The 16,964-nt window shown below is 40.2% G+C and overlaps 1 protein-coding gene and 1 long non-coding RNA gene across 14 annotated transcripts in view; one reads left to right on the top strand and one right to left on the bottom strand.

Moving 5' to 3' along the window:
• The window catches only part of LOC309348554, a 507,755-nt gene that overhangs the window by 216,921 nt on the left and 273,870 nt on the right, over positions 1 to 16,964 (top strand). The window lies entirely within an intron of this gene.
• Positions 1 to 16,964, bottom strand: part of PTPRM (protein tyrosine phosphatase receptor type M) — a 413,445-nt gene that overhangs the window by 143,640 nt on the left and 252,841 nt on the right. For all 12 annotated transcript variants that reach the window (XM_081873808.1, XM_081873803.1, XM_081873804.1 and 9 more), the window contains 2 exons: positions 6,866 to 7,139; positions 5,776 to 5,812 (listed from right to left, as the gene is read on the bottom strand). In XM_081873808.1, the coding sequence (XP_081729934.1) occupies positions 5,776 to 5,812; positions 6,866 to 7,139 (311 nt within the window). The remainder of the gene's footprint in view (positions 1 to 5,775; positions 5,813 to 6,865; positions 7,140 to 16,964) is intronic.

Raw genomic sequence — 16,964 nt, 5'->3', positions numbered from 1 at the left:
AGGGATGACACCCGGGGCGGGCCACACCCCCCTTCCTACGTCCCTGTGTCTAGTTATATTGTGATACAGCATGTTCTCAGAAAGTACAACTTCTATACAAAATAGGACAGGGCTGAAGAATATGTTAGCTTCATACTCAACAGCACACTGCCATTTCTTTTTATTTTTTTGTGCATGCCTCATAGTATATGAAATGTGGGTCTGAAGTATGAAATTTTAGTTTTTGCTGTAGGAAACCATTGCACACCCACAGGGAGAGAGAGAGAGAGAAGAGAGAGAGAGAGAGAGAGAGAGAGAGAGAGAGAGAGAGAGATAACTAAGTAGTTTATTTTATGAAAAGGGTATAAAATCTGCAGTGGGGAAGAAAAGTAATATTCCAAGCAATTCCAGTCAGGAAGTCTTTCCTGTCAAAATGCATTTCACCATTCACTTTCTGCAGGGAGGACCCAATGACATGGATGGAAAACTAATCCCCTCCCTCTTCCCTATAACAATTTATTCTTTCTGTGTGTGTGTGTGTGTGTGTTTCTTGTCAAATGCACCTTCACCTTTATCTTCCCTATCCACAAACACTCCCATGGGAAGATGCATGGCACAATAGGTTAGACACCACCTTTCTGTTTGAACACTGATAAGTACGTATGAAAACTACTGATTGGCAAACACAAATGCCCCTCAGCTGTGATCAGCAAATGAAGCTAATTTCCAATAAAATAAAATAAAATTGGAAAACAGGTTGGTTTCTTTGGAGCCCAATTCCACACACCTTTGACACTATTGTATTCCTGGCAATATCACTTTGTAACACACCTTTCCAAACTCCTACAAGCTCTCAAACCTGCTTGCTGCCTCACTGCATTTCTCTCACAGCAAGGCTGGAAAGGTCTCATTGGATGCCTTTCAATAAGTGCCCTTTCTTCTTTGGCAATCACTCGTAGCGGAGTAAGATTGTCTTCCATGAACACAGTCTTAACAGTGAGTCCGTAAGTGACTGTGGAGGCCAATTCTGGATCCATACGCCCTTCCACAGTGGGGATATAAGGTTTCCATGTGGGAGTTGATCACGGTGAGGGTTTGCAGCTTGTTTCTCCTTTACACCCATGACACCTTTGGTAAAGGCTGGTCTCCAGTTGGAGTGCTCGGAGGCCAGTGTTTCCCAGTTATCAGTGCTTTTGTTACAATTTTTTAGATTTGCCTTGAGAGAGTCTTTAAACCTCTTTTGTTGTCCACCAGTACTTTGCTTTCCATTCTTGAGTTGGGAATAGAGTAGGTACTTTGGAAGATGATAATCAAGACATCCGAACAACATGACCAGTCCAACAAAGTTAATGTTGAAGAATCATTGCTTCAACACTGGTGATCTTTGCTTCTTCCAGTATACTGGCATTAGTTCGCCTGCCTTCCCAAGTGATGTGTAAAATTTTTCGGAGACACCACTGATGGAATCTTTCAAGGAATTGGAGATGGCGTTTATAAGTAGTCAATGTTTCACAAGCGTATAGTACAGTTGGTAGTACAATAGCATTTTGGTTTCCCTGCAAATGTCCCTATCCTCAAACACTCTGAGCTTCAATTGAGAGAAAGCTGTACTTGCAGAGCTCATGTGATGCTGGATTTCGTCATTGATGTTGGCTTTTATGGAAATATAACTGCCCAGGTAGGAAAGGTGATCGACACTTTCCAGGTGCCCTTTAGACCTTCCTGATCAACATGGGAAGAGGAGAGGGCAGACGGCATGTCTGACGTTTCCACCTGCTCATCTCCAGTTTAAGCCTACACACTTCCTTTTGATGCTTGGAAAAATCTTGTATGTCCCGAGTGCTGCTTGTGCCTGAGATGCTGCTCAGCATACTCATAACAATTTAGGGGTCAGGTTGTTCAGACTATGCAAGTTACAAAGCAGAGGTTTACAGAGGTGTACGTAAACCACACAGCAACTGTATTTCTGGTGGTTGCAAAGGTATCTATCCTTCATAATATATTTAATGCGTAGGATTTTTTCCTGTCCATTTGTCTACTCTTTTGTTGCATGATTGACTGCCTCAGTAGGAAACTATGAGGAGATACAGAAATGGGCACTGGCACTGAAATTAGTGGTTATAAACATTAAATTATTTGCACATTCAAATAAACACTTTCCAGTTGTTGGCTCACTTTAATTATCATCATTGTCCTTGTGCTGCTCTACATAATAAACACCTCTCTCAACTTGGGAGTCAGCTGCTAACCAGAAAGCAAAGAAAGCTAATACCAGATTTTGTGTATAGAAAGCTCAACTGGTGAATTGTCTCTTGATTCCAATACTTTTATTTCTGACTTTCTCAAATTTAACCTGTGAGATAACAATACATCTCACTAATTAAGATTGACAAATGCTCACTTTCAACAAGAGATGGAGATGCTTTCATTATACAAAATGAGATTCGTCTGGGCTGCTTAGTAGGCACAACCATCAATTACAACACTATAACTGGGAGGTGTGGAGAACGCAGTACCACTTATAACTGCCTCCTTAGGAACACCTGAAAGGTGGGTTCTGCTATATTCCATCCGTCTGTCAGAGCAGCTTCCAGACAAGCTGCTGTTTTCACATTTGGCATCACTTGCTACCTGCCTTACTACACACTGAATCCCTATTTACTAATCTAGAAACCTCCACTTGTCTCTTTGTCGATATGAGAGCCACTAGACTTGGGTTTTGTTTTTGTTTTTTGGGTTTTGTTTTACAAATATGCAAATATTTGATAATCTGAGCTACAACTTGTATTTCAATACTTCTTACCATTGGGGCACCCAAAGCAGGTCTCTGACACCATTTTAAGTCTGTGCGTCTCCCTGGGGTATTTAGTTGCTGCCCACATATTGCTCTTCCACTGTAAGCTATGTAACGTCCCATGCTTTAACGTGTACATTCCACTACTTGTCATGACTTGTCGTGTCAATGTTGCTGTCTCTTTTTTTGATAGGCAGAAATATTGTGAAAGTTTAGCTTAACCTAATACGCCAATCTAAGCTAACGGTAAGTGGTGGTTGTGGCCTGCCGTGGCACCTCCATTGCCCCTAGAGCCTCGCCACGTGGCCCCAGCCATTGGGATTTCATCCCTGGCCACTGTGGAGCATTGTGGGCACTGTCAACCCCATTTGAATTAAGCCTATCCATGGTGACCTGGGCTTTGCAGGCTCCACTCAGGTCCGCACCCCAGGCATATAACAGGGCTGACAGGGCTGTTGGCAGCCCAGTCGGCCTCTGAGTGTCACCCAGAGGAGTAGTGACCCCCCCCACACACCAGTAGCGGTGTTTACAGGGTACCCTGTTAAAGGAGTCTTAAGGGGAAGTCTCTGTCCATACAGTCAGAAGCAGTTGGTAAGCGGGCCGCAGAGCTTCCCCTAGCACTTGGGTTGGCCCATTTGTGTAAACATGCGTTTTGCGATGGACCCTTCCACCCAGCCAGGCCCTGTCATCCCTCAGTTTACCGTCAGGGGAATGAGAGGGATACATGCCTGATGCCTATGCCAAGGTTTGCCTACATCTGAAAATCAATAAAGTTGTGGCCTTTTTAATCCAATTAACCAGTGGTCAGGGATGATGGGAACTGTAGTCCCAAAACATCTGGAGGGCCGAGTTTGCCTATGCATGATCTAGATATTTAGCAGTTAGTTAAATTGATATACTGGTATCTACTAGATATCTTCATAAAGGTAACAGTGTTAAAATTAATCATTTGCAGAAGATTCCCTAGAAAGTTTTGCAGCTTTTTAATCCTGACATGCAGCTTAGAGCACTTATTTCCAGTAACTCACAGGGTGTGTGTCTCTGATAATACTATGGTTTTCCCAGAGATTTTATGAAGTGTGGGCAAATATGCTTTCACAACATAAAATGAACTTGCATATTTAAATAAAAGCTGAATTTCCTTCTTTCCTTTCTCCTAAGAGGCTAGTTTGATGTCATCTGTTGCTATGGTAGCTACCTCATTGCAGAAAATATGATCTCTTTTTCCAAATGTAATAAGTAAAAAAGTTAATCCAATCAAATAGTGAAATAAATGGCAAAATAATCTTTAAATATTTAAACCACAGATTGCCATGTGATGTTATTAAACCAGTGTAGCATTATATAATAAATTGGACCAGATTCTTCCTCTTTATTTTATTTTAATTTTTAAAGTGCCAGAACAATAGTTAGACAAAATTCTGCTTGGCCAGAAATGATATACTGATTGAAGAAACATAATTGGTAAAATGTAGAGGTGATGTAACCCTTTATAGTAAACAACTAGCAGTATGTAGGCTATTGGATGTTTATTCATCATGCAGAACATCCAATAATAAATAGTTACCTATATTATTATTTTTAAAAATGAGGTGAAGCAATATAATCATGCTGATAAGAGCATACTCCTTGCATGAAGAGGTTGATAAGACTATAGTATCTTTGAACATAAGACTTCATTTACAAAGTTTGCTTAATTGGTTGCAACAATTTGCACAGAATGGAACTCTCATGGACACTCCTATGCGCAGAACACAAGTAGACAGGTTTTGCCTCTTTGTTCTCTGTAGACCCCTATGTTTGGAGCTTGCTGGGTGCTGTAGGTGGTGGTGGGGACTGTCTCCTTCCACCAGTGGGAGCATCCAGTTGGTAAAGCAGGAATCTCTGTGGATGCAACTCACTTCTGAAAATGGAAGGAAAGCTTCCATTTAAGGAATGGTAGGTCTAGATCCAACTTTATGTTTCTTATTGATGTGGTAATCAAGCTTTGTGTCAAATATTTCCAGCTTCTTTTAAGAAACTAATCCACACTAGTGGTGGGTAGTTCTTCTTCACTTAAGAAATTATTTTTTAAAAACAGTATTTCATTTCACAATTCAGCCCCACAAAATCAGGGGATGAAGACTTGGATTAGCTTCCTGAATCATGAAACTCCTGAATGTGATCAGGTTTGACCTCTGTTGAAACTCAAGATTAATGGAATTTCAAAACAAGGTGCAATGACAAATAATGTCTCTCTGTGCCTGTACACTTCTTAGTCATACTGGGAATGCAGATGATAGAAACTGATCTTGGAAACTGCATTGGAGGACATGAAAGGAAGTAATTTCTTAGGTACCTAAGGCTCAAGCCATGAAAGGCTTCGAAAGTTAGATTTCCCCTTTTAAACAATTCACCTTGAATCATACTTGGAAAAATACAGGAAGTCACTGCAGGGGAGCACTAGTGTAATGTGTTCCCAACACCCCACCCATGTAAGCAGATGGACTATCACATTTCGCATATGAAACTTCCGAACAATCCTAATATACAATTCATTACAACAGCCCAACAGTTATATCACAGTCACAAATGGAGGTCATCAGACCATCATAAATTTTGTGCTCCAACCACTGGTTGCCTTATTGAGAAAGGAAGCTGAAGCAAACCTCTTGCAATCCTAGAGTGAGCAATAGGAATGACAAATAATTATTGTTTACTCAACCTAGTATATTGATGTTTAGGAGCACCAATAGGCATAGCTACTCTGCACCAAAAATGTGAAAACTCTCCTAATTATTTTTAAACTTTTGGTGGACAATTGAAATATGAGTGGAAATTAGGCTTTCACCACCTTTTTAAATTAAACAAACTCAGCCATTCATTCTCTTACTCTTATACTTAAATAAATAATACTTAAAAATATCGTTAAAATGGTATAATTGGATATGTGTATTTAACCATGTATATTATGATACACAATTTGACAGATTTAAGGCTAAGAAGACACAATGGAAGCATACCTTTTGTGGCCACTCTGACGCAGTCAATTTTTGTTTCCTATGCCAGATAAAGAAAGAAAAGGTCATTTTCTAGTTTACATCCACAGCAAGAATATAATACATTGCTTCTGCTTAAAATACTGCTAAGATCTAAAATCAGTACCAACTTTTACATGTTTGGTTTCAAGCTTAATAGCTTCCTACACTAGTCAATGTATTTCCCTGCTATGGACAACCAAAGGAAAATGCACTTGGGCATGTAACATCGATACTTCACTTAATATAAACCTAGAAGATGAATGAGATGTTATTAGACATGATATGTGTACTTTCCACCCCCCTCCTTTTACAACACATTGACCTTGGGATATTTTCTTTTCTTTACAGTCAGCTACACAGTTCCAAGCAACATGCTAGACAATGTAAGAAAGCAAACAAAAATCAATGGTGTTTCACATTTCTGCACTGTCAGTGCACTGTAAAAGAGGGGCCATTATGTTATTTGGCAGAAAACATTTCCCTGCTGTCAGGGGAGACAGCCAAAGCTTATCAAGAGTTGAAGGGCTCGGGGTAGGTCTGTCCTGAAATAGAAAACAATTCTAGAATGTAGAAGCTGGATTAAAAGCGACCTGCAAAGGATGGACCTTTTATGCACTTTTCACTTTGGCTCCATCAACTTATTTCTTTTAAACTCTTTAAGAGAGAGAGAGAGAGAGAGAGAGAGAGAGAGAGAGAAAAGGCTTGTGTCTTAAGTCAGGGCAATCAAGACTGAAAATGGGCGCACAAGCCAATGCAAGCTAATATAATGCAGCAGAATAAGCCAAGTATAAAAGCGAAAATCATTTAATAGGAGCAGCATGATCGAAAAGAGGACAGAATGACAGTAATTTTGTAAGGAATGATTGCCTAGGCTCTTAACCATTGACAGAAATATGTGCTTCCTCCCACTGGCTCCATTTCCCTCCCAAGAATGACTGGCCTGGCCAATACATAACTATGCAAAGAAAAACATTCAATTTCTTTTTTCCATTGTCTATTTGGCACCAAAATTAGACAACCTGTGGTCTATTCACACATGAATATCGCTTCAAACCAACATCCTAAAACTTACCCCATTGGCTCTGCTGGCAGCTTGAAAATAAATACTATAGCTTTTATGAGGGAGAAGAGGAGTGTTCCAGAAGCCACTGTAGGTTTTGTTGTCACCAATTGTAAAAGTCTGAGAAGACTGAATACTGTTGGCCGGGAACTCGGCTGCAAAATAATACTGAGAGTTCAAAAGTGAAGCATTCTGGAAGTGGATTGGTACTGGATAGCATTTCAGGATTTCAGTTGTTTTCTTGGTTCTGCGGGGACGCTCTTCCTCAACCACTATTTGGTAGACACTAAAAAAATGAAAAATGAAAAACAGGAGAGGGTGGAGGAGAAAGAAAAGACAAAAATAAAATAAAATGCTGGGTTAATTCAGAGTATGCAAAATGTAATTTTGAATCATATAACCCAGTATTTACGATAAAATATGTTATGTTTGAAAGCAAGGAACAGAGTGAAATAAAGTTATCATTCAAGAACTGCATCTATAAAGTACATGCCTCTTCCTTTTTAAATACACAGAAGGAAATGGTATACACCATAAAGTTGTTAAAGCATTTCATAGATAAACTGGTTAGAAATATGTCCTTTGAGTACTCACAGGTAAGAAATATATGTTTCATTGGTAATAAAAGGTGCTACACATATTTTTGTGAACAGAGAGTAGGTACGAGGCTATAAATATTCTACTTTACGCCATTTGCCTTGTTTGAATGAAATGGTATGACGGTCAAATTCACAGGAAAATAATAAATAAGAGGAATACCGCAGTAGTGACCTGGTCTAAGAGACTTACTTGTAGGTAACTGTTTTAAAATGTGCATGTTGTGAACTGCCAGGGAATTGTGTTCCCGTTCTTTATGGGGTCAAGTTTGCCCTACCCTCTCCTAGGGGAAAGAGACTTGGGATGACCATTGAGAGGGATCAGATTAGCCTGGTATTTAAGGCTGTTCCGCCTCCTCTATTCCCTCCCATTTGCCTTTGCAGCACCCTCCCTTTTTAGTATGGGCTTTAGCTAGCTGCCTTTTATGGCACTGAATAATAATTTGGGTGGATCCATGATTGACACTTGGGACTCCCTATTTTCCCCTACTTCACAGTTTAACACAGTTTTTGTTGATTTGTATTATGCAGGTAAGTAAGGAAAATATAATAATTTAATTCTCAGTCATCCTGAGGATTTATGGGAGTAAGGGTACTCGAGTCATCACCCATAGCATGAGGTCTGGTGGCATTGTGGGTGCCCTTAGGACAGTGGGTCTACGTTGCAGGTTGGACTTCAATTATAAATGTTCACGTAGCAAAGAGGGAGACATTTTCCTCAGTTCTTGGGCTGGGAACAAATATATAATCATTTATTCACCCTGTCCACACATAATTATTTGTCTAATTCTTTCTTGGTGTGGCAGCAAAGTGGAAATTTTATGTTTAAGCTGTATATTTGGGTTTCAGTTATTTTTTCTAAATTGATATTATGTTAAACTTTGGTTTTGTGATGGTTTGATGACTAGATAAAAATAAGCGGACCTGATCTGATCAATTAATAACTAAGCTTATGATTGTTTATGGACCCTTTAATGTTTTAATCAACATGGTCCTTTTTATAAAGTTTGACTGCAACTTGTTAGTTATCTAGAAACACAGCATACTTTCTGGAAGCCAAAATAAATAGCTCAAGGTTATCAATTGGTAACCTGAAAAGGAATTCCTGCACTGTAGCTTGTAAGCACTTTGTTCAACTGTTAACAATATACCAGATGTTAAAACTGGAATGAGAAAAAACAACTCTCGCATGTTCTGCTCACAGTGCATTTGAAGAACTGAAATCATGAACATTTCAGCAATAAATGAAAACCAATCTGCTTTCCTGCTGCAAATCGATTTCTGCAATCACGGGAGAGCACTGAAGATCTGAAATAGTGCTCACATTTGCTAAATGTTCACATATTTGTGCAGAGGTCTATTTTTATGCAGCCTAAAACTGAATACTTTGTTTCTAGATCCTTGATCATCTCAGTCAACCTCCTATTCACACATGCCAGCTTGTCAATACTCTTCTTAAACTGTGGTATCCAGAACTGGACAGAGTACTCCAGATGTGGTATGACCAAGGCAGAATAGAACGGGACTATGACTTCCCTTTATTGGGACACTATACTTCTGTTGATCCACCTTAGAATAGCATTAGCTTTTTTTTTTGCTGCTGCTGCTTGTGGTCTACCAAGCCCCCCTAGTTGTCCAGTTATATTCTTGGAGCTGGTTCTTCCTGGCCAAGGGTATAACCTTGTATTTGTCCCTATTGAAATTCATTTTGTTAGTTTGGGTCCAAACTAACAAAGGTTAGTTAAGGCCATACTGAATTCCGATTCTGTCTTCTGCAGCATTGGCTACCCATTCCAGTTTGGCATTATCTGCAAATTTGATGATCACTCCTCAATTCAAGCCGTTTATAAAGATGTTAAACAACATAACTTGTTTGTTAGAAGTTAGGGTTATATGTTATGCTGTATATGTATATGTTATACGTATATGTTATGCTGTTAAGTACCTCTGGATACGAACGGGAGCCGTTCTGGAACCCCGTTCGCATCCTGAAGCGAACGCAACCCGCGTCTGCACGTGCTGCGATTTGCTGCTTCTGTGCATGACGTCATTTTGAGCGTCTGCGCATGCGCGAGTGGCAAAACCCATAAGTAACGCGTTCCGTTACTTCCAGGTTACAGTAGAGCACAACCAGAAAATGCTCAACCTGAAGCAACTTCAACCTAAGGTATTTCTATCAGCATCGTGACAATGTAAGGGTTCACCAGTGTAAATGGGAGTATAGAATTGTCCTGTTAATCTCTGCCTATACACTTTTCCAAATTTAGCCCAGAGTAAAATAGCTTTGCTCCGATATAGTTGCTATTTGTTTCCATTGCAAAATATAGGCAACTGTACTGACCTCCAACAAATTACTTGCTACTAACTGCTTTTGGATAAAATCCACAGTTGCCGATCTAGCAACTAAGAGAATAAAATAAAATGCACAATTCTTACTCCAACAAGCTCTAATAACAAGTCCAGTTATTTTATTAACCTGACTGAAAGCTGATCTTAATCACACAGGTAGAATCCATTCATAATGCGTCTTTCAAATTATTGAAATACAATTGGCTTTCAGGGCGTTTTATCCTGAACAGCTCATACTAGTTATTCTACACACAATACCCCATATACACCTCATTCTAAATGCTTGAATTCTTCCTTTGACACATTAAAGAAAGAACCTAGTTGACTAGAGCAATTTCAAACCCCAAATATCTTTTCATCTTTACTCTAAAAGACAAATTAGATTTGTGAGCAACCAGACCTCAAACCTATTTTGTCTTTAATAATTTAAGCACCAAAAGGTCACAAAGCTCTTTTCTGTTCCCCTTTATCAAAGTCCAAGTGGTAATGAAAAATGGCTAAATGCTGTCTACTGCCCCATTTCCACACAGGACTCTCTTCTTGATGTAAATTAACACGTTGTAAGTACCTGGGTCAACTATAACCTGACAGCATTTTATGAGTTACATGTTTTAAATGTGTATAAATGAGATCATCTTGCTAATGACATTTATAAGATCCTTTGAATTACAGTCATAATCTAAAACCCTTCTGTAAATCTCACTGCTGGAAATGCTTCCTGGTAATATATAATAATATAGCACCAGCCAGAAAGAAATCTTTAGGTTTAAGCTTGATAAAACCCATCACCGATCCAGATCTCAATATTCAAGCAGTGTGTTAACCATATCTTCTCATTGTCTAAAGTTACATTGTGCCTATTAGCCTAACCTTTTGCATTTTAACTAAAATGTGAAATAAAGCCCACACTAAGGTAGAATGTGCCCAAATAACAGATCACGAAACAAATGCTTTTGCAAAATCACATTTGCTTTGCAACAAATACAAATCACCCTGCCATGTCTCATGCAACATAAATAACGAAGTCTTGCTTGCATTTGTGATGTCCTTAGGTCTCATTGCGTTCCTTTGCTTTTAAAAAAAACCTTCCTTCTAGTTCACAAATCTAATGAAGTAGGCTTTTATTTATAAAAGCTCTTGCCACAATAGACTGATCAGACATTTAAGGTACTATAGGATTCTTTGGGCACAATCCAGTGGGGCATTCTCCTGCAAAAGTCCAGGTGACCTTAATGGGAAGACTGCAACGTAAGGTCTTGCACTGCTATGACTTCAGTGAGACTTGAGAAGGACAATTTCCTGATGGATTGTGCTCTTTATCTTTTTAGAGTCAACTTTTTTCTAGTTAAGTCCGGTAATGCAGCTGTTCATCCCAGCAGTCTCTTGATTCCCCCCGACCCCCGGTAAGTATGGCAACCTTAAAAGGCAGAGAAAGGCTGCCTATGGCAAGTTTCTCTCTGTCTTCCCTTGTGAGACTTCTGCTTATTCAAGCCTGGCCTTGTTAATCCATTTTATCAACTCACTTGGACTAGAAGTAGCAATTTGTCGGTTTGGAAAAGATGTGGCAGAGTGTGTGCTTTTCTCCACCTGTCTGCCTGTCTCACTTTTCTCCCTCTCCAGGTTTCTCTGGGAGTCATTATGTGGGACCAGGAGCAGGCATAGCATCACAGCAGAACCACCTTCCAGGCAGTAATGGTGTGAATACCTGTTGTGTGGCTATTCCCTCCCCCCCACAGGTGGAATAAATGAAGACAACGGACACAGAGTTTTAGGTTAATGGGCGAAAATGGCCACAACTTTATTGATTACAGGAAAGAAGGGTATTGGCTTTAGGCATTGGCCCTAACCGACTATCCGGTCTGACCGGGAAGGGTTAAACACCAACAGGGGGAGCCACCCGAGATGCATATCCCTAGGCGCTCCCCGAGGGGTTACCGCTCGGGGGCGCGCTTTAGGCCCTAGCCTCCGTAGGTTTCGGACGAGGCGTCGCCCCTCGGAGTCCTTTAACGAACTACCCTTCAAACATTGGGGGAGGTGATGGCGTTCCTCCCCCCCAACCTCAAACCGAGGGAGTTGTGACGATTTGCTACGAGGTAGGCGAAAAAACCAAGTGGCTCACAAAACCAGCCAATTAGCCAAATGGAAAAACTCCTACCAGGCCCCTTGCGGCGACCAGCCGAAGCCCATAGCAAGGTCAGTGGCAAAACCTAAAGGGCGGGTGGGTGGGAAACCACGTCGTCTCCAGGGAAGAAAGGGGGCGAGCCAGGGGCTGCCCTGACCTTAAGTGGCCCTACGAAGGCCCGCCCCTGCCGCCAGCCGATTGGCTGGCGCCACAGGGTATGCTAATTGGGGGAATCCCTGTCTCCCGCGAGGCTGACGCCAGCCTCGCGAGAGCGAGTGTGGGCGGGGTCGTGATCCCACAACCCCCCCTCCTCCTGAAGATCGGAAGGGGCATTGCAACCAGGAACAATGACAGGTAATAGGGTTGGGGGAGAGAAAACACTCCAATGCAGGATTCCAAGCACTCCTTTCCAACACATGTGGGGTTGGGAGTGGGAATTGGAACAGGACAAGGTGAAAAGTCCCCAGAAACTCTAAATAAGACCTCTTTTTACTAGAGGAGTAAGTGTGTGATTCTGTGTTCCTTTTGAATGCTCTGCAAATTGCGGCTCAATCTTGCTGAATACAAGGCAGGGCGATGTGGCACCATGACTCAATCTAAAGACCATGAGTGGTGGTATGCCATCATAGCACAACTAACGTCCCCTGATTAAAAAATAAAATCAGATGAAGAGGAAGGCAAACAAAGGATAGGGCAGAGTCAAAGGAGGACAGTGCATAGTCAATAATGTGGCAGAACAGAACATTTCTGAAGCAGGAAGAGGAGCAGAACATAACTGTTAAAAACGTACATTGAAAGCGTCTGTGGTTGTTGCTGAATACACACACTGTCAAAAACCTGTGTAGAGGGGGCCAGAGTTGTTTCGACTGCTGTTGTGACTTGAAGACATTTTGTCTTTGTTCATCCTGAAGACATTTATTGGAATACTTACATTCCAAAAACTAGGTATTACATTTTAGTTGTAGAGAATTGGGAAGACTCCATAATAATCATTACCTGAGGGCTTCAAAACACAGATTTTTTTAACTACAAGTTGCCAGCAATAAGTATATCTGCAAACTAGGATTTGCACTCTTCAAAAGCTTATATGCTGCAAGTACTATCCGTGGCAGCTCTTTTTCTTAGCTGCATTGTAATATATTCAGCAGCAACTGGAATTAAGCTGATGCTCTTTATTCAAACTCTGGGCACTATAAATCTCTGAAACAGGGCAAGCAGAGACGAGGAGGCCAAAATATTTTCCCCTCTAGTTTACTACAGAAAGACCGACTCCACAAATAAAGCTAAGGAGAAATGCCCATGTAGCCTTTCAGGAGGAGGAAATAAAAGATGGCTTAATTTCAGCCTCTAGAGATAAATGCCCAATACAAACTCTCAAGTAGCTAGGATAAGATTTATTTTCAGAGTCCTAGTCCAGAGGGAGGGAGAGTGCAGGGATGGCATCTAGCTTTTACATGCAACCCTTAAGCTTCTTTGTGACTGCCCAACTGTTTCACATGAATATTTTCAAAGATTTAAAAGTCACTATTTACAAAGGGGATTTTCTGCCAAAAAGAGATCCAAGCAAAGCCTTTCCTTAGCATTCCTATGCATACAGACAGGAAATCCCTATGGTTCTCCTATAAAGGAGAGTGTATCATCACTGGAAGGTGGAGGTATTTTTCCCTGCATGCTGCCAGAAGGGCGTTTACAATGAGAGTGAGACCAATTATTCACTTCTTCAGGGAGGGAAAATGCTTGTTTATTTATATGATATCTTGATTACAGAAGAGCCTGGGGAGCTTCAAAAGCTGCATATATTTGCCACTTAACATCTCTTCTGAATGCTAGGTTTTAGCAAAATACAAGAAAAAATGATTTTCAGTGGCACAATCCAGTACCTACATTATAATGTCAAATAATGTGGCAATAATTCATTTGCCCAGCCTAGGAAAATATCACAGTTCTGCCTTTCAAAGCGTGCTGCAGCACCCTTCTGAACATATTGTGGGCCAAGGGAATGGGGACTGTCCTAGCACAGAAACCCTCGGCTTCCGTTAACTAGTCAAAATCTGCCAAGGCATGCTGCAATAGACCTGACAGTTGTGATTTGTGTCATGCTACTCAGGATTGCTGTGGAAATTATAAATATTAGTACTTTAAAACTTTTTGTCTATTTAAAGGGAAACAGAAACGGTAACATTTTCATTTCTGTATCAATCACTTATTCAGTGTAGGGTGAAGAAAAGGAATTAGTTCCTCTTCTCTGTCTTTTGAACCTGTCAGTTATGTCTGAACTGAGTTACAATGGGTTGATTATTAAGGAAATCAATTGTCACTAAATTTAGGCCAGTGGGTGAGATCTTATATACTGCAAGTGGGCATCTGCTCATACACTGGTGCTTCTCTTATCTCTCCTTTCTCCTGCAGCCCTCTAGGCATGTTCACATCCTAAATCTGCTTTGGAAGATGCAGGGGACCCCCTGGAGCAGAATTTGGGGACCCATAGGGAGGGCTGGGAGGGGGCAGAAGAGAAACTGCATGTATGTTAAACAAGCAGATTTCCAATGCACAAGCAAGCAGACACCACTGGATGTTGCCCAATGAAATCTGTACTTTCCGCCTGTGTCAATATTCTTTAAAAATTATATTCTAGATTATTTTACGTCATGAAAACTAGACTATAGACGAACAGAACCAACAAGCATTTTAGTGAAACAAAGGCATTAAGATAAAGCCTGAATGTACGCCAAGCAGTAATTGCTTGTTTTAAAATTTGTCATACTAGATAGGTGTTCACGGTTCATGTCACTTTGAAAAGCTTGGATACCCTATTACAGAAAAGTCACCTGACCTAACCAGACTTTGTTCATAAAAAGCAATAATGAAAAAACAGCATTTTTTTTTGTAATGTGCCACATATGCTAGATTTCATAGCTAGATTTTCAGTGATGAATATTCAGTTTCTGTAACATTAATTTCTCTTGCTCTGGCTGTGATCTAGATAAGATCAGTCATAAATTGCTTTGGAATATTAGCTGGGTACCATAAATGTGCTTTGTGTTCTCTCAACCATAAGTCATTACAAAAAGTGGCTTGGCATCAGCAAGTCACTAGTGCCTTAAAAAAACTCCTCCGTGTGGCACAATATCTTGCTGCTAGCCTATTTAGTGATAAAATCTGATATAATAAAATATTAATTACAGCTGAAAGGTTGGGTGAAAAATATGAACTCAATTACAGCCCCGTATTGCGCATAAAGGGCAGTGGGGAAAAAATCTGTTCATTATGGACATAACAACTGGAACATTAGAATGAATCTGAAAGTTTCCTAAAAGGACACCTGCTATTAATCTTTACATCAGCCACGGAATTCAAAGTTATTTTCTGCACACCTCACCTTTTAACCAAAATAAATATATTCAGCATGGATAAAAATCAATGAATTAAAAACACAAGGATTTAATTAAGTTTCTCTTGAAAAATAACTATGTTAATACTAAACAACATGAGTATAAGTATGTCAGCCCTACAGTTAAGCCTCTAAACTGAATCAGTGCCTCTACCAGATAGTTTGAGTTAAAGGCAGATTTTTCATATAAATGAAGAACCAATCTGATCATTTCTCCAATATGAATAAGTATAGCTACCAAACACAGGCATTTCATTGTCACCTGATAAAATAATCTGCTCTAATCTGCCCAATAACTATTAGTTCTTATTTCTGCCTATCAGGCATGGGCATTTACCATAATTTCTGTTTGCTACTTTGTTTTTGTGAGAGTAGTGCTGGGTGAAGGCAGAGGAAAACAGCAAAGCAAGAAAGAAGAAAGGACAAAATTGTCCACTGCAGAGTCCCCATGTTTCTGTATTTCTGTATCAGATAGGTGTTGGCTGCAAGATGTGCCTATAAGAGAATATTTTTTAAAACCCCTATAGGCGAAAAATGGAAATGTGCAAAATGAATACAGTGCAACAAGGAGCTGCAAGACCTGGCTGCAGAAATAAACTGGAAAACGGTATTTTATTTAATTGCAGATCAACATGCTTAGTGGTCAGATAATACTGTATAGGAAGTATCTGGAACAAAAATATGTGGTAACCAAAGTATAAACCTTTCAAATTGCCTTGATTTAAATCAAAGTAGGAAATTGACCCCTGTAGGTCAACTTTGACACGTGGGTGTGGCTACACATGATGTGTATTTTCCTTTGCCCATGATGGTTTGCAAGCACCAACACTCAGGTGATTGCCAGTGCCTGCAAACACCTTTCAAGAGAGAGTTACTTATTTTTCTGATGTCAGGTGTGGGGTTGGTGGGCATGGCTTGGTCCAAACAGTCTTGTGAGCCTAATTAGTCCCACAGATCAGAGGTTCCTGGCCTCTGATCTGGCCTCTGACATTTAATACACTATATGTGAACTCCATTTTTCATTCAGTGCAATTATTAAAACCACAGCACAAGAATGTACCAAAATTATGAGGTCAGCTGACAATGCACTTTCCCAAATATCAGATATGTTTTGTTTAGGAGATGTGAAACTAGCAATGACTGGGTTCTTCAGTCATTCACAAAAATTATTGACCTCAGAAACTGTTGACCAGCAGTTCTGAAATACTTTCACTTCCAATTTTCCCTTCTTTCTACATTATATGGTATCTGAAGTTATCATTGCACTTTCAGTGCTTCCAACGCAACCCAAGAAGTACAATTTTGCACATCATGTCCTTGGTGAGATGCATGTGTACATGGGCAAATCTATGGCTATCTCAAGTGGTTTGGCAGTCCATATCTTCCTCCCCATGACAGCACTGGGCTGGAAGGAAAATTATGCCAAAGTTTACTATGTCTTACTGTTTTATTGGTTGTTTGCATTGTGAATTATCTATTTCTGTGTTGTATTTTCTTTGTAACAATGAAGTGTGAGTAAGAATTAATTTAGAAATAAATAAATGTAAGCGTGAGCTATGTGCATTCATGTGTGTCTGTCAGTGTGGGTTTTTGTGTGCTATACTTGTGGTGTGTATCTTTGTGTACCAGTGGGCGTGCACGAATGCACACAAC

The sequence above is a fragment of the Podarcis erhardii genome, assembly GCF_964252035.2.
Source record: "Podarcis erhardii genome assembly, chromosome: 8".
Taxonomy (NCBI): domain Eukaryota; kingdom Metazoa; phylum Chordata; class Lepidosauria; order Squamata; family Lacertidae; genus Podarcis; species Podarcis erhardii.
The sequence above is the reverse complement of the archived record's forward strand: the minus strand, read 5'-3'. Positions and strand labels throughout refer to the sequence as shown.